Genomic DNA, 23,655 nt, shown 5'->3' with positions numbered 1-23,655 from the left:
CTCGTGAAGCCTTTCACAAATGGGACTCACCAGAATATGTCAAAAATATGATGTTGGGGTAATACTTGACCATTTCTTGGCAGATTCTATTTTATATAAATATAATTATTTATTTTATTAAGACCTTAGAATGCATGACTTGTTCTTGTTTGGAAGTCTCCAAAGGCAGGCAGATCATACAGAATTTTTATGAAATTCCTATAAGGCATCTCAGTCTCTTTCACTTGTTGGGTTGGGGAGGGAGCAGAAGCATTTGATATTAAAACTACCTTATGTTTAATCAACCAGGAAACTCTCTCAAGAACCATATCACAATTTAGTTTACTCCATTATTGCTACTTCATTGATTGTGTTAAAAACAAAAAAAAATCAAAATACCTAACAAGGTGGTCCCAAAAAGCTGCCCCATTAAAGGAACAAGAGAGTATAAATGCTGATCCCTTGTTGCAAGAAGAAAGAGGTAGAAAGCAGTAGGAGGGAGGGAGAATTTGATTAATTGCTTCCTTCAAAAAACATGCAAATAACAAAGAATTGTGTGAAAAAGCATCTCAACACTGCATGAACTACTGGAAGACAATCTAGTGTCTAAATAGCCATATTAATCTTATTGCCTTTATTCATACTCATGCAAATATATAAACAGAAACATACACAGAGAAATTCCACCAAATTCAGATTTTAAATTCAACCTCTCTGCTTGACAGGTGGTCATATGAATGGGTAGCTTGGTATCTGCTAGTTCCATTGCAAGACCATCCAGCATGAATTGCTTTAATATGAGAAAAAAAAATAGGCATTATCCAGTAACAATTATTACAAGAATTACAATGTTCTTAGAAAAACGTAATGTGATTTTCTGCAACAAAATCCAGTATATCCCATTTTGTTTCTTTGTATTTTTGAGGGGTGAGGGGGTTCTCTGTTTTTAAACAATTCTGCTCCTTTGTAGTATAGACGAATGTTGCTTTGGATATTAAATTGAGAATTTATCTTAAATGGAAACAAACAACTTCGCTAAAAATTAGACATTTATGACTTGCAAATTACAGATACTAATTATTTTCAGTATATACAATTATGATATTCTCAAGAGGTATTAATTTTGGGACAGATGTGCTTTCATCATGTAATTTGGAAATTAAGTTACACTCTCACGTATGGAAGCTCAGAAGTCTGAATTTGTGTAAAGATAGGATTGATAGAGAGGAATTTTGTCTTGCTAATTTTCTCTCTCTCTCTGATGAGAGTGTGGCCAGCAATCCTCACAGCTGGGTTGCCTTGCACTCAAAGGAATGGGGGCTGACTGCAGAGTTGATGAGGATACACTTCCACTTGACTCCACCTCCTATTTTGTCCTTTCAGATAATTCTTCTAAATCCAGTAACTTCTAAATATTTAAACAATCATTAAGACACACCGACTGTAAAATATGCACAATGACAAAACCTTCACATCCTTGACAGAGAGCAGAAATAAGTGTTGCTAATGCAAATAATCTGAAAAAAAATTATTAAAAATATACGTAATCCACACTGAAGACATTAGTAAAGAAATTTCCATCAAAATGGGGGGAAAATGAAGAATATTGCTATGTTGGCTATAATTTCATTAGGAAAGGAAAGCTAGTTATTAGAAAAAAATTCTCTTTTACACATGTATGTTTATAATCTTCAAAGACAAATGAGACAAGTGGTAAAGGAAAAAACATAAGAAAAGACACCAATTAAATGAATCTCTTGGATGATATTGTTGTTGAGCGTGCAGGTTAGTTAAAGAAACCGGTTTGGGAGTTCACACTTCCTTGTTTTCCACATTTGACCTGTAGCCACCAATACAGAAAAAGACAAAACAAAAAGTAGTGTTTTCTGATCCACAAAAAAAAAAAAAAGATCTTCAAACACCAACATCTTGTTTATACCGTTCTATAGGAGGTTCGAGATAAAGATTCAAGACATTTAGAGTATCTGCTAGAGCTCTAAATTTTTTTTGTTTTAATTTATTTTTGTATAGTGTGAGTTCAGCCACTGGATAAACATTTTTATCTGGAGATCTGATAGTCACATGGACCTGATGCCTCTCTTGTAGATGCCCCTTAAGAAAGTAATGATTTTGTTCATGAGAAAAGGAAAACCTCTACTTTTCAAATTTTGCAAAGTCTTACTTTTTGTTTAGAAACCTAACATACCTTTGGAAAACCTCAGAAATGCTTTTCTATACTTGTGGATTCAAAGCCTAACACAATCACTAGGCTGAAGATACTTGGATAGCTGAAAATCTTCAGATGAAAGAAAATGAAAAAGACAATAGTTTTTGTCATTAGCTGCTGTAACAGTTTTAGCAGGACTGCACAGTTTTGTTTTTTTTTCCTACTATAGGATGCTGCAGCTGTGGGCAGACTGAAGAGACAATAATCTTCCACATGGCATGAAAAGAGGGAGGGGAGGTTCATCTTTAGCAATAAAAGGGCCTGTAAGCCAGTATGCCATCACAGAATGCACAGGACTAAAGCACAGGCAAAGTTGCCAATTCTCCAGGCTCAATTTACAAAAAAGACAGTACAAAAACATGCTCACATGAATAAAAATAATAGAGTAATTAATGTTTATAGTTCACTAAGAAAGTAGTGGTAAAGTCCATCCATTTAATGAAAATGATCTGAACGCATCTAGCCAGCCTGGCTGCTGAGCTTGAAGGATACTTAAATACCTACATGCCAGATGCCACGTATGGACCAATGCCTGTTTTGTACAGCTTGACTATCTGACTACATCTTGGAGTAAGGTTTTGCACTCAAATTATACCATCTCCCAAAGCAGTCATTGAAAGCACTTATTTTCTTAATGCTTGGGGATTAAAATAATTAAAAAATAATTTGTATGTATCCACTGAAGGATATTCTGACACTGCAAAAAGTGGAGACTGTAGCACTTACAAGACCTTGACTTCTGAGCAAGGCACTGTGAAGCAAATGCAAAACCCTTTTATGAAGTCATTTTGACATTTCTTCCTGCAGATGGAAATATTCGCATTTAAAATGCAGTAGCATCTCTTTTTTTTTTTTTTTTTTTTCCTCATTTCAGCTGATCCAAAACTTCATCGGCTCTTAAGCATCTCTCACAAACAAACGTGGAGAAGTACAGCTTTCATGAGGCAAGAGGAGCAACAAATGCCACCGTACAAGGCACACTGGCATTTCCAACGCTAAAAACTGTTATAGACAATTTGTTGCATTACACCTCAGATTTCTCTTGGCTGCTGTAAAAGAAAAATGATTAAATCCCTAGAGGTCTCATTCAGGAAAGGGGTTGCTTTCCCCATCCCAAAATACATGAATGAAAGCACAGAAAGAGAGGTTTAAGCTCAGCTGTGCTTCCTCCTTGCTCTGAAGTTGGTTCACATACGACTCACTTCCAGAACCAAGCTAGTAAGTCTGAACTACCCACTTGATCTGTTCAATCCTTGAATGCCTACATATTCATCCAGTTTCTCTTAAGCACCAAATACTAAATAGCACCAAGCACTAAATAGTTTCAACTTCGTTTAAATACCTAAAGTTTTTGAAATAGCCCTCAAACTACACAGCTTGTATGTGATGAGATTTCAAATACTGAAGTCACTTCCACCGAGGAACACCTTGTTTAATTAAGATTAATTTACCAAGAAGTAGAGCTATGGCTAAAAGTTACTGGAAATATTTGCTGACAAATTTAACTGCTTTAAACCAGAAGATGGAAATAAATCCTTCATCAGCTAAGAGTGGAAAACAAATACCTACAAGACCCATCCCCACAATGCCAAAGAAAAGCATGCTGAAGAAAACACAGCTGAAACTTCTGATGTGCCTTTTCCCACCTCCTATCTCCATTACTTTGTTACTCAATAATTTTCAGGGATGTGGACTATGAAAGACAGCAACAACAACAACAACAAAATGTTTAAAAAAGAAGGTATACTCTGCACCAAAAATAGTTCAGTTTCCCAAATACTAAAAAATATTTCAATCTTTCTTTTAAAATTGAAGGCAGGTTCATAATAAAGACTAAGATACTTTAAGACAGGTAACTTAGATTTCATACAATTATTATATAATTGTCCATATTCTGTTCTTTTCATATGTCACTCAACTCTGAATTACCATAGATAGACCCACTTTAGTTTTACTTTTTAAACAACGGGTTAAATATAAGACATTTTATTTTCTAAAATCAGTGTTGGACTACGGATTTCTGTATTATTAATAAAACTCCTAAAACAACATTTCTGATTACCACAACATTTTTAGGTCACACACGTCAAATAAACTTGTCCTTGTGAAAAGAACCATGTCCAGTGAAAACACGGTCTCTTCAGCTTCGGATTTTAGCTTTGTTTCTCTGGAAAGATGCAAGATGCTTGAGCACTGTAAGAACTGCCAATTAAGCATGTATCAACCAGTATCACGTATTCAAGATAGCAGATAATCCTTTTTCTTACCTCCCAGCAAGCTGGCTATAGTGCATTCTCTAGTAACAGAAGTTAATGTGCAGACAATCTGTTCTTTGATATTTGTTGTCCTAAATTTATATAATGTATTACCTATATTAAAATTACACAAGAACGGATGGTTTTAAGACTTACTTTAAGCCTTATTTGTATTTATCTGGACTTCCATTTATTGTATTGTCTCTAATTTGAAACTAGTGGGACGATCCAAAATTGCATGTAAACTTAAATTAAAAGCAACAAAAAAATCTCAACAGATTGAAAATATCCATCTCTAAAACTACTGTCAAAAGGAGAAAGAACAATACTGATCTTTACAAGACCAGTGACTTGTCATGAATCCTCTTTTGATTCATGGTATCTTGTTAGTGTAGCCTCAGAAGAAGTGAATCCTAAAATCTATGTAGCATCCTAACATTTCTGTCAATCCAAGGTGTTTAAAGAAGGGCTTAATCTCTCACTCTTAAAGTACTTTGCTCAGGCACTATTCGTAATGTAATTCTGGCAGACCTCTCAATAGGCTACACGGATTTGCCCAACATTTTAAGTTCTGGGCTACAGAATCTCATAACAAGCATTGCTGTTGGTAGACCAAAGCTACACTACTTTGCACTCAGCTTAAAGCTAGAACGAAGAGTTGCAACCGTAACACTGTACCACAGCACAAACGAGCTTCCTAAGTGCTACCCAAATTCATCCTTGTTTCTACTGGAGTGACAGATCGGTTCCAACAGAGTACCTTCAGAGACAGAGCTTTCTGTAATCCTTTGAAGACAGAAACATCTTGTTATTAGAGAAGTGATTCAATCACCTAGGTAAACATTACACACTTGGTGGCAATCATAACCATGACCACATTTACCTGTGGGCACATTTCCTGTAACGTGATCTTCACGTTACTGCCATTTATAAGCCTAAACAGATAAATTATTGTGATAATAAACCCCTACATTCCTGTGATCTACCTACAGAGGAAATTACTAAGTTGGTTTTACTCTGTTGAGGTAATCTGCATTTCTCAGGACCTCATCCATGCTGTGGCTAACCTGGGGAGCATTTTCTACAGTTAGCAGAGACATATATCCAGAATCATCAAGAGTCTTGTCTGGCAAGGTACCTGACTTCAGACTAAGCACTAGAAAGAATCAGCAGCAGACAGATACTGCTCCTTGGCTCATGTTCACTCATTGGCAGTGGCTGAAATTCTGAGTGCAGGGAGTTGCACTCAGTTTCACTCTGCCATCGGAGAGATGGATGCATGTCCATCATGGCTAGTAAAATCCAATGAAGAGAGTTAAACCTTTTGTAAAGGCGTATCGATCATTACTTTGAAACACTTCACTAAAAATCATATTGATGCTGCAAGTCTAAAACAAACAATTCCTTTACAGGGCAGAAGTTGCAGTAATAGCGAATCAATCCCAGTTAATAGATGCCACGAGTGCTGTGACAAATAACTGCTTACTCATCCCCAAAATGCCCTATACGTGGTGACCAAAGGGTTATCTTTCATTATTTGGTAGGTGTAAACTATGTCAGCAAAGACAGATACATAACGCTTTCACTTAGTGACCGCTCTGTTCAATGATCAAGATATTTCTAACTTTCTCCTGGTTAACCAAAACATGATTCGACCTATGACCCATCTGTCAACTTCAATTGAGAAAAGAATCAGAAAATGCTATAGCAGAGGAGAAGAGAAAACTCCTGAGAATCTGATGCCAGCTTCCCTTCCCCTTCCCTCTCTCGGGTCCCCAATAAACTGTGCATGGAATCACATTCATCTTTGATCATTCACTCCAATTGCTTTCCATTCTGCCTTGACTTGGAAGCTTTCAGTACCAAAAATAAATGTCTCTGTTTCTGTATGTATAAACTAAAACGACAGCGATACAATTTCAAGCTTGGAAAAGGCTCAGAAATCCATTCACATACAAACAGGAAGAACTCCCAAAATAATCATTGGAGTTAATTGGACAGCAGCTTCTAGCTAGCTGATTGTGTCTACCACATCAATTGGTGTCACGATTCCTTCTGTTTTCTGGCTCTACGTTCTCCTCAACACATGCCCATATACTCCTAGTACTATAAGCATAATAAAATTTAAAATATCGTACTATTGCCACTACTTAGCACTATTCCCTCACTCCAAAGAATCTTCTTACCCCAACCCACCCACCAAATGAAGAAAGGCTTTCAATCCATGACTGTTGCAAGAGCATGATTACAGAAGTCATCACCATCATCTACAATCACATTTTCACCTGTTCATGTGGTGTACACCTGTGGGTTGTTGGCAATACACATGATTGCAGTGTGGGAGATTCCAGGTTCACAACGAGCCCTGTCATCTTTGTTCTCTTAAGCGAATATGTCATGCTATCCCCAAACCTGCGTGAATGCCATTGCCTCTTACAATATCGTCCTGTTTATAAATCTTTTGCTTTTTAAGTGCATAAAATACTAAGACAAAAGCCAAATACATATATACAAATAATCAAAATGGGAAAAAATACATATATAAACTAATAATTCAAGGATCTCGAACAAGTGTACTAACATGCTTTTATATTGCGACCTAATGTGCAAGCAGTAGACCACCCCACCACAGGTAAGAAATGAGAAATTTTGAGGGCTATTGAACACTGAATTTTCGCAGCTGAACAGCATAAAGTTATTTAGCAGTGTTCAATAGCCTTCAAACTCACTTCTGTCTGTGGGTTAGAGTGGTCCAGTAGAAAAACTGTAAAAATAAAAACCATGCAATACAGGTTGGACTAAGATTTTCCCAGTATTTTTTTTTTTTTTGAAGAAGAAAACTTTTGAGGTTTGCATCATCTTATGCATTTTGAAAAACATAAACAGATCTAAAGATGCCATACGCTTGAAACAGTATACAGACTTTAGCCTACAAATATATCACTATTAATACCACAAATGCATATTTAAAAAACAGATAAAAACTTGCAGCTTCAAGGACTATGTCTTAGGAGTCTAACCAGGTCAGTATGGATTTTGACACTGCTCTAGTGGTATATACAATCTGTTTTTGGGTTTTTATTCAGCTCTTTTCACTTGGCAAAACGAACACCTCAACAAGTGAATGACAAGGGATTCTTTTTTATGGATATGAATACTGATTTCTATAGGTTTTTTTTAAAAGAGGATCTAAGAGTTGGTGTTTATTTACCAAATGCTCAAAACAAATACTTGAGTATTTCAGAGGGAAACCTAAACCAGTTTGCATCACATAATTAGATCCTCTACTAAAAATTAAATGCAGCTCTCAGGCACAGAAGTTGGTCACTTTTTCCATTTATGCTTGTGTATTTCAGCCTTCAGCCATTCTCCAGCATGGATGTTTCATTGATGGCTGAGGGTAACACTTCAAAAATGAACTAGCTAAACAAACTTCCCAGCAGCACTTGACAGAGCTACACCTATTCTTCCCCATTTCCAAAGCAGTACAGAATTAATTACCAGTTCTATGGATCTATTGTAAGTATAATAGACTAAAGAGCTATCACAGACACATTTATTGTAAAAGCACAATCCCAAGAGTGTCTAGTAGAGGGCCAAAACGATTAACACAAATGCTTTGTCAGATCAAAGATAAAACCTGCACCGCCCAATTGAGGAATGAATTAGAACAGTGGGTTATCTTTCAAATTAACCAGGGCAGTTAGTGAGGAAAATTTCATGAAAGTGTAATTCTTAGCCTTTGTGAATCCACACAGCAGGCATTCTGCCAGCTGACAAGATGATGAAATTTTCATGCTTAAAAAAGCCCTCTTCATTTCCCAATTTAGATTAGCTAGCGTTTCTCTCTTTTCATCTATTTGCTCTTCTGAAGCAGAATTAAAAAAAAAAAAAAACACACCACACAACAGAATCAATTTTTCATAGAATAATGCATTTCTGAAAAGAAGAAAAATCTTTGCCTGTCATTTTTTAGATGTATTTACAATTAGGAATAAGATTATTAACATTGATATTGTTAATACTATTAAGAAATCCACTGATACTGGAGCAAAGGCAGATAAGTTTTGGAAGGCAGATATAAAATATTTCAATGTTTAATGGGGAAAAATGATTGAAGGAACAAAAAATAGAGGCGAATAATTTACAAAAACAATGAGATTGCAGCAGGCTTACAAAATTCTATTCGTGCACTTACATTTGCATCTTCTAGAAGGAAAGAAGTACATCACCATTATATTTATTAACCTCTACACGCCAAAAAGGGAAAATAGATTTTCCACTTTTAGATTTGATGGCACTCCCCCCCCCTAAATTTAAACAGCTACATATGAAGGCATTTCAATAGAGTAGGGGAAACAACACACAACATTCCTAAACAGATAAAAGAAAAAAAATATATTATTCAAAGCTCATTAAAAATAGCTTATTTGTTTCAGTGAGCTGTGGATCAGGCCAAAAGGCTCTTAATAAGGCTGACTTTTTATAAAGTAGATCATTATTTTAAGGGTAAAAAAAAATATTTTTTCATCTTATGTTTTTGTATTATGTGCCATTTGACCAACATACAAAAACAATAACATCTAAAAAAAATCAAAGTTAATGGAGTGACATATTCAGACAACATATTCATCTACTTAAACAGATACTTCTGCACCTCTTAGATGCAAGAACTACAACAGGAGACATAAGTAAGTGTCTCAAAGCTTCCTCAAATGTTTCATTCAGATGGTACTTTGCCACAGTACTTCTGTGTGTCTTTATAGTTTATAGGATTATATACATTAGTGCAAACACCCATTTGACAAGTTTCAACTCCAGCTGTTACACAGTCACTACAAGTACATGATGAAAGGAATACACTAAAACTCAGAGCACCTGCTTTTCTAAGAGCTAACAGGACAAAAAGTTTTCTTGACCAACTCAGTGGAAAGTCTTTTTTAAAAATTAGAATTGTGCAACTTCAAAATTACATTTTACACTAAAATAATCTCACATTTTAAAACCCTGAATGTATTCCACAGTTAAAAAAAGTAATTTTAAGCTTTATTATTATATTTAACTAGGTTAAAAGCCATTTCTCAGCACTGAAAACATAACCAAACTTATAAAGCCTTCACTTACAAGGACAATTAAATTCCTTTTGGAAGACACTTCATTATCACATATGCTGTGTAGTAAGATACATAATAGATTGCAACAGGACAAATTACAATATTCAAACATTTCAGAATTTGGTTCATAGCTCAGTCTTATATAGAAAAAAAAAAAAACTAAATCTAGAGAGTGGAGTAAAATATTATGCCACTTTTCATTCTTATCAGAAACAATAGTTTTTCCTGTCCTTAAATGTATCTTCCTTCATTAATCAAGTTTGCTATTGCACATATTATGCACATTGTATCGAGCACTTTATATGCCAAAGTATATACATTGTATATTATGATAATATACATTGTATATTATGATAACGTACATACATTAAATCTAAAAAACTTAATAATAAGCATTAAAAAAGCAGTCCGTGTAAATGTATTACCTTGACATATAACAACACACTTTATAATATAATGCATATAGTAGTATCATTTCAATAAAAATTCTGCAGCCAGGTGGACCTTACAATAAAGTAACTCGAGATTTGGCATTTGGGTAACTTGTCCAAGTCATCTACTTTTACCTTCAACGCAAAGGAAGGATCAATCCTACCTTGTGAAATACTGCCTGAATTTAAATAGACCAAGTTTTGTGCTCCTTTTGATGCAAAGACCTTCATTCAAAGACATTTATACATGCAGAATTTATCACGTCCAGAAAACAGATTAGAGAACACTTACGTACAATGCAACAGGAACTAATATAGAAGAAAGAACAAAAAGCATGCTTCGTGTTAAACCATAATTAAACCTGAAAACTATTATGCTAATTTTCAGCATTTTAAGTGCCATCTGCAAAAATATTTTTTAATACCTGAGAAAACAAATCATAAATACCACAGATTAGGTTAGCCTCTCATTAACAGGCCAAATTTTCAAAAACAATTTTTGATATTTGACCAAACGGTTAGCTGCCAAGTCAGCATATTACAGATGCCAAACATATATTAAGATAATTTAAAAGTATTTTGTATATTTTTCCTAACCTGTAACCATTTTGGTCAGCATGAAGATGGGAATTTCAAACTTTTTTTTTCCCACAATGCCATACAATGCTAGCCATCTCAAAGGGTGGAAAACAGAGCTACTACATCTGTAGTAAAGCGGACAAATACAGTTACAAAAAACTGTATATATACAGTTGACTATCTTGACATGAGACTGAGCTATCTGGAGAACAAAACAACACAACATTCAAAATTAGTATTTTAAGAATTACTAATTGATAGTTTCATTTTCATGAAGTTGGGGTTTGCTATTGCATGCTACTGTTTTGTTCAATACAAAAAAGGGTTATATGCCATTCACTAAATTCAGGGGCAACTTAGAAAACGAACTTGATAGGGCAGAATATTTTCTGAATACTTACATTGTAGTATTTTCGGAGGTAGCGTCTAATATCCAACAGTAATTTGTTGTTCATTTGAACCACGTGGTTGAAAGGAGGCTCTTCACATTCACTCTTACTGCACCTTTCCAAACTGGGTTCAATAAATCGCCCCTGAAAACAGAAGTGTAAATCAACATACATCATGATAGCAGATGATGGCAGAAATTATTACAGGAGTTTAGACATAAACCTTTCCTTAAAAAAAAGAATAGTCTTAAAGCTTTTTTCAAATAATTTATTTTTTTCAAGTGTATCTTTATTATCTAGGCCTTCTTCCTTTCCATCATAGTTGGCCACACCTATACAGAGACTTCTCTGACAGGACCAGTAGTTTTCAAATTTTCTTCCCAACCTACTGTTCAGATCACTGAAATCCATCTTGGGGACACCAATTACAAGATTACTAACAGTGCTGAAGAGACAAACCTTGTGAAACAAGAACAAGGCGACCATCTTTTATTTTCCCCCAAGTGCAAAGAACACCTTTTACAGTTTTACAGAATCTCCTTTGCTTTACTTTTGAAAGTTTTGAATGCCTGACATGAAAATTCCAGAACCTGGAAGCAACATATGAATTGCTGAAATTGAATTTTGTTGAATTCTCATTAAAATAACAACATCCTGTTAGGTTGGGTGGTTGTAAAACTTTAACAAAGTTCTCTTTCCAGTTAAGACTTAACAATTATGCTTTTCCAAACCATCTTGGCTAAACCCCCACTCACAATACTAAATAATTCCACTAAATAATTGTGTAGGGATTTTTTTGCTCTTTTGTTGTTTTTAATGTGTTGTGTTTTTTTTTTTTTTAATTTTTTTTTAAATAGTTTGACATCCACTTCTCTTCAGTTAGCCCATCTGCAAGTTGTCAAGTCTATGTGCAATTAACTATTTTATTTACAGCTGTAATGAACAAAAGTCAAGGATTTACAAAGCATTGCTCGATTTGCGTGTCTTTTTGTCTTACTTGCTTCCAGAGACCGCTTTATTTTGACTCAGAAATATTCAAAACATCTGCTGTTTGTCCAAATTAACTTAAAATAATTACTTTTAATTTAGATAAAAGATTTATTTGCTTTCATTTTCAAGGTTTTCACTACTCTGAAGTTTGCCAATTTGCCAATGACTAATACACGCATAATATCGCTGCAGAGTTAAACACTTGGCCCTATTTCAAGTTGTGATCCAAGGTCCCAGATACATTTTTTGGCAGAACTTCTCAACAAGAATGCACCCCTATGACTTTTTATGTTCAATGTACAAAGACAGAAGGAAAGATAACAGAAAAACCTTACCGGCAAGAAAGGAAGTGGAATGTAAGAAGATAAACACAAATTTCAAAAACACTTTGTTCCAATTAATATGATTTAGGTTAAGAAATTACCATTGCTACACGAAGGTTTCATTAAATAGAGAACTGGAAGTTACTCAGGTGTTAAGATAAGGCTGCCTTAAAAAGTTACAGTTCACAATCATTCATGAATGTGGGCAAACAGATTAATGAAGCCAGCTTATCTCACATGTTCTCCTAGACTACACTGTTCCTGGCTGAGATGCAAAAATGGGAAAAATATTTCTGCGCTGTCCTATCAGCATATTTCTGTTCCAAAGCTATAAACAGCAGTACTTAAACAACGCGGTATCTTCTCCTACATCATGTGAATCCTATCTGAAAAGCCCATTCCTCTACAGCTATTTTACTCCCTTGCCAATGAAGAGAAATAAAACAGAAAACTAACCGAGCAGTCAAATACATTGTCATAAATATTCTCTGTTCCACATTTGAGGCAGCAAAACTTGAATCTTTCACAGTCTCTATATTTCTCCTCATCAGTGAGCTGAGCTGGGCCACCAACCAAGGCATCATTCTCCTCATCTTTATGGTAATGGTGATGGACTCTGAATTGGGAGGGATCCAGTCCTATTAATAAGAAACAAAAATTTCAAAAGACTAAGAGGTCAACCATGCTAGTAGGCTCATTTTTCATATGCTTGGTGAAGCAGATTCAAAAGAAAGTTATAAAATGTAAATTCAGAAGCTGAAAATCTGTCCTTAGCAAAAAATCCTCTATAAATATAAATACTTTTTACAATTTTTAGCCACAAAACACGAAGAAATCTTCTTACTTATCTTCTTACGCAAGATTGCTTTATAAATAAAACAAGCACGTTGCATTATCATGGGAGTATGCAACAGAACATTTTGTTTCTGAGGAAACTGCTCCTAACGGATGGCTTTATTGTTATTTTCTTCTTAAGTTACGTTGAAAATATTTCAATAAAAATGTGCATCGTTATTAAGAAACAGTCTTTAAATCAAAATGGCACCATTAAAACTGAAAACAGAGAATAAAAACCCCATTAAAGAAACACGGGTGCACTGCTATTACCAACTCCTTCAAGTCCGTATACAACTGCCAACTCTGATTTCAATGCAGTGGTCGATTTCATTTTGGCTCAGTGGTTAACAGCATGTAGGTTTCAATCTAATGCAGTGGTTAAAATTCAGCAGCAGCATTTAAAACGGCGGCACTGGAGACAAAATGCTTTATTTCTGATTGCCAGAACTCAAGATTTTAAACAAATAAATACACAAAAGAGATCCTAAAAATACTGATTCAACCACAAATAAGTAAATAAGCAAGCAAGCACGAAGTTCACTGCCCTAGGAATAAAACTGCCAAAGTAAACTTAATAAAAATCCTTATTTTTTGTCATCCTTTGTCATGTTCAACCTTTTAGAAGTCCATTTATTCCACCCATAGCTTTTTCTGTTGTTGCTGCCGTTCTTTATCTCTAGCAAAGAGCACAAGCTAGAAAAAAATCATTTTATGAGAATGTAAAAGAAAATGTTTAGAAAACTATGGCTTACTGTATTAATAAGAAAAGATCAAAGAGAAGTCCTTTAAAAATATTTTTAAGGAGGACTAATTAAGCCAAGTAAAATGTTACCTTGTATCATTCCATATCGTGTGTAAAATTCAGTAGCAAATGTAATAATTACCATTGAAAAAAGTACAAAAGATTACAAATAGAAAGTGAAGCTAGATTTTACTTTTCTTCTTAAGCTTACTATACAGTACAGGAAGACTTAAAAGAAAACGTTTGGGAGCAATATTCAGTTACTCTAGATAAATATTAACTGCACACATACAACCCTTGTCTTACACAGGCAGACGCAGATTGTCTTTACATAAAAGGTTTGGTATCTGTAACTATTATCACTATTCTGAGCTTCCACAACTATAAGACAAATTCAAGGACAAGCAAATTCCAATGTGAAAACAAGCTTAATTGGTTCTTGATAAAACAGAGTTTTGACTAAGATTTAATCTTCCTAATTTCAGTTTTATCATAAGAAACAAATGCTAGTGCATAGGGTAACAATTTATCTCAAAAAGGTTCTTAAACTTTTAACACAGCTCTCTGCTATTCATTAAAAGGAGGAGGAAAAGAAATAAGACTGCTAATATCATATTTTACACTTTAACACACATGGCACCCCCCCCCCAAAGAAAATTAATGTTGGATTTTTTGTTTTTCTTTTAAGTTTCTTATTTTTGGAAAATGAGTTGGCAATACATTTGCTGTTTTAGAAAACAAGGAGAATGTTCTGCAACAAACATGCAGTAGATAAAAGTTTTAGAAAGGGGACAAGTTTAGCATTAAGATTTTGCAAAACAGAAAAGATCAAAAATCAACTGAAGCATGCAGTAGGTTGAAACTAAGATAGTAATGGTAACTACAAATAAAAATGCACAGCTTAGTGTGAGCTTAGGACTGGAATGAAAAAAGATCATTGCAACTTTCTGATACAGATGCTATTAACGTTCAGCTAGAAATCTATCTTTGGTAGTTTCCCCAACAGCAGTAGCACAGCAAAACAGGGCACTAAATAAGAGAAATTTTGATCTTCAGTCAACTGCACTTTTCCAATATTCAGTCAAAAATGGGAAGAGCAATAAGCACGCAGACGTTTGGTAATAATCTAAAAAGGAAAAAAAATATATTCACTGAAGAATCTGAACCGCACCTATCTCTGAACTTTCTTAGCTGTTTTGGCTGGAGAGAAAAACAGAAAAAAAAAATTATTGAAATATTGTGATGATCCCAGTATACATTTAATTTTTAGTGTGTAAACAGCCCCAGTGAAATCAAAGGGACTGCAAATCAGGCTTTTAAACACCATGCCTACATTAATTATCTCATGGAACTGGGACCTATTTTTTCTATTATCTCCTTTCAGGAATGGTTAGTTGGTTCAATTAATGCATTTCACACACAACTTGTCTCCTCTGGGACCAGGTCATACTGGGGATATTACAATATTTGGTAAGCAAAACAGGGAATTTCTAGTGAATGGGATTTTTTTTTTAAACTATTTTTATTTATTTATTTTTATTTTAAGTAGTTAGAATGAGAAGGCCCAGTGAGCTTCTTTGAACTCCTCTCATCTTCTGTGACATCAAGAAAAATGAAAAGGAGTTTGTGTTACTCTGAGAATTTATCTAAACGTACCTATGCCCCAGGTAAGCTTTCCAGTCTGTCAAAAAAAAAAAAAAAAAAAAAAAAAGGCAAAGTTGCACGCATGACAAAGGAAAGGAGGGTAATGCTAAAACTCGCAGATGAGCAGAGTGCCAAAAGTAAGTGATAAAGGAAAGTTCCAGAACTTGTTCCGGAATTACGGAACAGAATTGTTAAAGCATTTCTGGCAAGCGAAAAGGTCACTGAGGAAACTGAAACGCCAAGTATATTGAACTAAGCGTAATGTTTTGAAAACACAAATTTCTGCAGATAGTTTTCCAGATTTTCCACAGGCTATTATTGCCATTTCTGCCCTCTCCCAAGCGCACAGGAGCGACAAACACAAAAGGCAGCGGAGCCGCCAGGTTTCAGCTTTCAGGGAAACATTTGGGAAGAGGCTATCGCGTTCTTCCGCGGATTTTGTCTTTTGTGGGCCCCATCCCGGGGTGTTTCTGCCCGCTTGGTGTGTGCGTGCCCCTCAGGGCCGGCGCACAGAGGGCTGGTGCTGCCACCTAGAGCCGCGGCCGGGCCCAGGCGGCCGGCAGCTTTGCACATCAAAAAAAAAAAAGCGAGTTTGGGGTTTTTCGCTGCTGCTCGTGACAGACAGGCTCCTGCCGGGCACGGGCAGCCCGCTTCCCGAAGAGGATTTGTCCCAGGATGTGCGGACGGCTTGGTGGTAACCCCCGAGTGTGTGGGTACCCGTGCCAACGCCGAGCCGGGCTCCCACTGCCACTTCAGGCAGAGGTGAGCCCAGGCCAGGCCAGTACTTAGTTTTATTGAGAAAGACGAGCAATGAAACCCAAACTATACAGAGAACAGACCCTGTGTGTACATCCCTCTCCATGGTGAGGCCCTTCTCCTCTCCCCCACCTCACATCTGTGCCCTGACCACAGCCGTGAGGGGACTGGGGTACGTCTGCCCCACAAACCATGCTTCAGCAAGCCCGAGCTTCTAAGTATGGCTAAAGCACTGTAGAGAAAAGAAAGAAGCCAAGCCACAAACAACAAAATCCATGCACTCTGGTGCTTTTTACTCTATTGTCATGGGTTTTTGACATTTCTTTAACTTTCATTCCCACCCCTCTGCTCTCACCTCACTGCCTAATGTGAGAAACCCAAGGAAAAATAGAGAAGCTTCCCCAGTCCTTGCTTGCCACATGGTGAGCTCAGCCAGTCCTATCAGGAGGGGCACTCTGGGTACTGCTAACCATGACGGGTACCTAGTAAATGACTCCCTAAAAAAAACATACCTTTAAGGCAGGTGGGGGATCTTACAAGAAGGATTTAATGTGCAGGCACTGGGAGGAAGGAGGAACGGGTGCTGGAGATATTCATGATGATGAGCCTCAGCAGGACCCAGGAATGACTCCCCCAAAATCAGATAACCTTCCTACAAAACGCCCCAATGTCAAACACCTTACAGAGTGCCGATGCGCACTTCTGTTTGTAAAGCAGCAGCAGCAGCACATCTCATTCAGATAACCATGACATAGTCTAGGCCTGACTCTGCTTCCGTAATGTTTAGATGCTTTTGATGACAGAGAAACAACGTTGGATTTTTCTTTGACACCAGAAGTAATATCTAAATAACAACAAAGTGTAAAATAAATTTGTTAAAAGAAGTGTTCTGCCAATCAAGATCTTTTTGATTAAAAACAATGGTCAGCTTCAAGATGATCTAAGCCAGGTCTCCAAGCACTGAAAAAGATCAGATTTATTGACTGAAATCATCAGATTGCACATTTTACTTAGTTTCAAAAGCACTGACAACCCTCATCTTGTCACTGCATTTCCCTGAGAACTTGAAGAAAAAGAGGGAATGCAGGAGTATGCTCAGGAGGTTCTCATTTTTAGAAACAATGAATTTCCATCTCTTAAGGCTAGGCAGACCTCCTACAATGTCCGAAAACAAAAGGCAATTTTCAGCTTGATTCCATAGGGAATAAATGTGATATTTAAAGAGTTCTCTGCAATTTTTAGGTGTGGTTATTTGCTTTTGTTCTTCAGTGTCTAAAATAGCTTAGTTAAAATAACTTACTTTGAGCACAGACAGAACAAAGAACTTTTCATCATTTTGCTGTAAGCCAAGTCTCCCTAAGCAGAGCTCAATTTTATCTACTTGGACTAACACGGTGATATATCAATTAAATATTCACGTTATAAGGAGATCCTGTTAAAAAGCTGAGACCTTTTTGCTACAATCATTCTCCCTATACAGACCCTTCCACAACATAACACGATAAATCAGATCAGACAGAGAAGAACACACAATGAGAATGCATAAAAAAGTTCCAGCCCACAGATATGACAGCTAGGTATCCCTCCAGAACAGTAGCTTTCTTCTTCAAAATAGAAAAATATGCTCTTTTGCAAAAAGATAAGGAAAACAAGAATTTGGCTGTGTAACATTATGAATACACTATACAAAAAAAGCCCAACTTAAGAAACAACGGTAACACTTTTGCTGCTAAGCTGGACTCTAATATCTTGTACACTTGAAATCATTTTCATTTCCTCTGAAACAAACACACTTGACTATCCTTACAGTACTGTTTAAAAAAGCTCTGCGATAACTTCAACTTGCAACAATTTATGTACAACTCTGATTAAGTGCTGTATATAAACACATAAGTAGAAAGACAGTTTTGAAAAAGTCTAGACTTTAATCCCAAACTCAATTTAAGCACTGCCAAGTAAACAAAGATGAAGATAACAATGGTAATATATGACGTATTATCATATATAATTATGACACCATAATTATATCATAACATATAGAGATAACATAATATTCCCATATATTATCTTTTTATTATTCTTTTATTTTTTTAAATCTCCATCTTGATGCCATCAAGTGGCATACAGCTCTTAAAACCTGGGCACTTAATTTAGGTGCCTGAAGGGAGATAATCTTATAAATTTAACTTGTTGTGAATAAAGAAAACCTCTGAATTTGAGCCTAACTTTACAGGACCAACAACCTTTGCTCCACAAATACTAGGCTTTTTTTTTTTCTTTTACTTAAATAAAGTGCAAGCCTGCCTCATATTTTAAAATTTTAAACCTAAGTAAAATCCTTTTCAGTTTGGCCACATAGTCCACTCTGACATCAAGGGAAAGTTGTATACTGAGGCCCTACCACATAAACAGCATGATTTGTGTGTGCGAAGTAGGACTGACACCTCCTCAAAGGACCAGAGCAGCTGGGGATACACAGCAACACCCAATGCCTCCAAGATGCACTCCCACAGCCAAACAACCACGTCTGTGCTCATTGTGCTCACACTCCCAAAGTTGTTTGATTTTACGGACAACTTAGAAATGGAGATGGAAAAGGTGCACATTATATAGACTGTCCTGGGATATTAAGGTGTTTTAGGATGAAGCTACAGAGGTGCCTTGTCCCAGGTGAACAGTCCTGACAACGCATCGCCTGCTGGTTTTAAGTGGCCAGTTCTTGGACCTTGGCCATCTCCTGAATACATAAACACTGAGGACCAACTCCTCTTTGGTTCACAACTTCAGAATGCTTGAAGCCATCTCTGCAGGTCTGAACTTCCTACAGACATGGTATCAAATAGGAGATGATTAAACTCACACAGGACAAACGCTCAAAGATTTCTTGTGGTAGAGGACAGTCTTGTCAAGAACTCATTGACCAGCAAGATTAACAGCTTTTTCCACATCCTAGAGTTAAGAGTTTCAAAAACCAAGTGAGGTGTGGGCTATACAGATCACAAAATTTCTGTTTATCTAGGAGACCACGCCTATTAGTGAATCATTTTTAGGGAGGAAACAATACAGAAAAGATTACACACAAATCATTATATTTTCAGAAAAGGATGCTTGTAAGAATGCTTTATTTTTTTTAACACCCGTACTTCCTTCTAGAGATGGAGAAGGCAATCAGAATTGGGCAGAAAAATATCTAATCACTTTAACATCCTCTTAAAAGGAAAACCAGCTCTAACAAGGGCAATTCCCTGTTGCTCCTTGGAATAAAAACTTGTGATTCTGTGGTCACTAGCGTTATGCACATTTTTATAGCACTTTTTTTTGGCTGCTTGCCTGCCCCATATGGAGAAATGAAGACTGTTAGTCAGGTTTTGTGTTTCTGTTACCCAGTAGGTCAGTTCTAGAAAAAAAACAATTCTACACTTACAGAATACTAAAAAAATTGTATCCTTTCGTTATAATTACAACTGGTTTCTCTAGAGAGTGCTAGAGAGCGCATGCTCCAGAACTACTTCCGTAGCTTAGGAAAATCTCAGAGATGTGCAATAGTACTGTCACCAAACACTTGCAGTACTGTCACATGAACAAGAGATTTTTGCAGCTCTGAACAGGATTATGAGATCATGTTCACGTTAATGAGCACCTCCTGAAAAATGTTATTCTGCAGTAGTCATACAAGTCATACCTACAATCCAAATTGCTTTCTATAGACTGCCTAAAACATGCTTATCATTCACTGCACAAAGACTGATTTTTCAGAAGCATTTCTGTTATGAAACATGCATTTAAACTTCTCACTTTGTCTCTTGTAATTCTTTAAATAAACTGAATTTAGAATACTTACCTAACCACGTTGCAATAAGAACAGAGTCGATTCCCTCTATAGGCTCACATATTCTAGCAACTACTGGATGTATTTGCTGTGACAAGTAGTATTGAGTATCAACAGTAAGATTGTCTTGCTTTTGCAACTGTTCTGGAGCATATGCTCGCTGACTGGCACTGAGATTTGATCCATCCTAAGACAGGAGACAGAAATAAAAAGGTATGAAAAAAGTAATATCCACATTTAATCTATACAAAGGATTATGCTTCAAATATTATTTATTATTTTAATACAAAATTGTTACACAATCGCTCTTTTGGTTGATTTATTATGCATCCAATACAAATCCAACAGTAGTAAAAAAAAATACACTGCTGATGCTGGCATCAACTAGCAAGTTCAAGAATGTAAATCCAGCTTGTATTATTGCAGCCTACACGTGCAAATCAGTAAGAGTAGACAGAGTAAACAGTCCCATCTGTCAATTCTGAAATGCACAATGAAAACACATTGTAACCGTCAGCCCAGTTAAAAATATGCAGAGGGCATGCATTTTGGATTCACTTTGTACTAAACTAGCATTATCATTTTGCACAACAAGCAAATTCCAAGTCCTGGATATTGAAACTATATCTCTTTTGCTATGAAATTTATATGCTTTGATTCTATAAAAAAAACAAACAGAATGAATGGTCAGAGAACGGACCACCATTTATTGGCATGAAAATAAATGACAAGAGGCAATAGTATCCGATTGAAAGAGTAAAAAATACTGAAAGAAACACAAAAGAGAAACGCCACTCAGAGGCTTAGAGCATACATTAAATTCTTCTCCAACTCAAAACAGAAAGATGAGGGAAAAATAAATAGATTTGGGAAGGTAATTAAATTGTAAACAGTGTTTGCTGAGGAATTAAGTATCAACTCTAAAAAGATTGTACTCTTCAGTAGAATGCAACTTATTACCAGTCCACAGCTACACTAGGAAACTATATTTCTAATGTGTGTCAAAATCCTACAGCAGAACTTACAGTAGGATTTTATCAAGTATTCAGGAATAGAAGTAAACCTTGAAGGGGTGGGGGAAGGAGACCAGAATGTATTTTTTGCTAAGTATACAGTCCTCTTGCCTTTCTCACAGCTAAATAAAAGTTAGCATTAACACGACACCTTTCTTTTGCAGATAAGGCAAGATACCGGCTTCTATAGGGTCAGCAACCATGGACTGAAAATCCATCACTAAAAAAGACAGACTGCAAGCCATTGGTCCCTCCTACTCCTTTCAGACAACTCAGTATTCAGAACAAAATTAATTTAGGACTATTCAGCTCATCCAGCTGCTTTGCTAAAATAATTGTAATGCAATTCCTTCAGCTCTCTTCTTTCAACAAGTACATTCTTCTCTTGCATTGTGTCATTGCTCAGCCGTACCCAGGGCCCAGCTCTCCTAAGTCTTGGCAGCTTCTTCATACCAGGATAAGAACTCTCAATTAAGTAAAAAAAACAATATGTTTCAGTTTTTAAAGATAAAGGAGATGAAATAGGGATACGTTGTAGCGTTCACAAGCCCATCAGTTTTGCATAAGAGATCCCTTGGCTCATTTAATCCAACTCAGTTTTTATATTTTTAAGCAAATCCAAACTAGAGTATGTATTCATGAAATAACAATATCCAAGTCACTCACATCAGTACCTAGCTACTAAGAGGTCCATGTTTCATAAACATGTTTAAACACCTGAAAGACAATGATACCAAGCATCCAAAAATCAAGCAGTGGAGTTTTTAAAACATCCATGACTCTGGAGCATCCCTCTGCTGTGTAACAGCAGGTAATGTGCTGACATACATTCCACACGTGTCACCTACATTTTTTAATGTTTCCTTAGCACACACAGTAGACAGCGCTGCCTAAGGAAGGACACTAATTACTTCCAGTCTTCAGCAGCAGAACTTAGCCTGCCTCCTTTTAAATGGGAAACAGCAAAGTATTTTCAGGCCAGGTTACTTCAGAAGGAAGCGCTAATAAATATTAAGTAGATGGTCAAACACATGGTAAGATGACTAAGAACAGTGTACTGCTATTAAATTAAACTAAAAGGCCTACTGGATTTTATTGTAACAACTGTATTTCCCAGGAGAAGCAGGATTTACCAGCAGTCAGAGAAGATGACAAGGAAAGAAAGCTGACTCACTCAAGCTTCATTTAGTAGAAAGCAGCCTCAAGAAATTCCACAACGCTTCCCCTACAGAACTCCATCAGGTGAACTTACCAGCAGAGGGAAAGAAATTATGCCTGTTTTATGAGCCGAAAAACACTAATGACAATAAAGAACTTCCAACTAAAAAGCAAATCCAAAATGTTCTCCAACTAGTTCTATAGAACTCTGAGCAAGCTTTCATCAACAAAGGGCAGGAACTTTCTTACGAGTTTTATACCTGTGGAGGTTTTATTTTTCTTCAGTTCATGCTCAAGATCAGAGTAACAAGAATGCTGTGGAGAAACAGCTGGAAAGGCACAGTGATGTCAACGATAATGAGAGGGGAATGGGTTAAAAGCTTCCATGCTTCTCGTAGAAGGGTGCCGTAATCCCTTCCCACTTGCATGTGGAAAGGAGCGTGGCACATTCCTCCCACTGAACCACACACCCAAACACACTTAGGCCATGTTCCTAAGGGCATTTTTGAACTCGTTCCAGCAGCTTAGCTTCAGAGTAAAGGAATGCGACTCAATGTCAGACTTGGACTCTTCAAAGAATCACAGTACATGCAACGCAGTATATACATGTATTTGGGAGTTTCTTGTAGTATTTTGAGGATTGGAAGGAGCTGGTGATTCAATTTCCAAAATCTTCACAGATGAAAAAAGCTAAGGTTATCATGTTGAATCAGCAAAGTGAATGACTGGTATGGGGTTGTAGACAAAAATAATTCCCAGATGCATGAACAGAATAATTTAACGCAATTTGTAAAGTGGAATTAAATGTATATTTGACACTGATACACTATCACATTTAGATAGTGCATCTCCCCGCCCCAAAAGAAAGCCCCACAAAAATTGTCAACAGCCCAGAAAAAAGGAAAGTATGTCTCAGTGCAAAGCAGTTCAAAAAAAAAAACACAACAAACAACTGCTTCACTGTTCTGGCTGTCACAAAGATGATGTCATCTTAGGAAGCTGTAAAACCATTTACAGGATAAACACCTGAAAACAGAAGGCTCCTCAAATTCCCCGGTCTAACCAACAGTCATTGAATCTGGCACCGCATCTATGAACTAGAAAGACGCAGGCTGAGACTGGAACAACAATATTTAACTGCCACCACCAAAGAGTTTTGCAAAAATGACAGGTTCTTCGCCACCAGAACTTTTTTCTCCTTAAAACAAAGGTTGGATGCATTCTTTAAAATTAATTGGTAATAATTAAATACTAACAAAAATTTGGGGAAATTTTAAGCCATTATATGGAAATGACCAGATGAGCTGAACTGATCATGTCTGTTTTTCCTGACCCTATAAAACCAAATTTATCATAGAGAACTGTTTTAAACTACAATGTAATCTCACT

At 36.3% G+C, this 23,655-nt stretch overlaps 1 protein-coding gene across 4 annotated transcripts in view; it reads right to left on the bottom strand.

Moving 5' to 3' along the window:
* Positions 1-23,655, bottom strand: part of POLA1 (DNA polymerase alpha 1, catalytic subunit) — a 199,875-nt gene that overhangs the window by 99,765 nt on the left and 76,455 nt on the right. For 3 of the 4 annotated variants that reach the window (XM_084492938.1, XM_084492935.1, XM_084492937.1), the window contains exons 32-34: positions 20,108-20,282; positions 12,744-12,925; positions 10,987-11,118 (exon numbers count right to left, since the gene is read on the bottom strand). In XM_084492938.1, coding sequence (XP_084349064.1) covers positions 10,987-11,118; positions 12,744-12,925; positions 20,108-20,282 — 489 coding nt within the window. Of the gene's footprint in view, positions 1-609; positions 1,820-10,986; positions 11,119-12,743; positions 12,926-20,107; positions 20,283-23,655 lie in introns of those variants that run through there. The other variant, XM_084492936.1, reaches the window with a different exon arrangement.

Source organism: Aythya ferina, assembly GCF_964211825.1.
Source record: "Aythya ferina genome assembly, chromosome: 1".
Taxonomy (NCBI): domain Eukaryota; kingdom Metazoa; phylum Chordata; class Aves; order Anseriformes; family Anatidae; genus Aythya; species Aythya ferina.
This window is presented reverse-complemented; position numbering and strand designations above follow the sequence as displayed.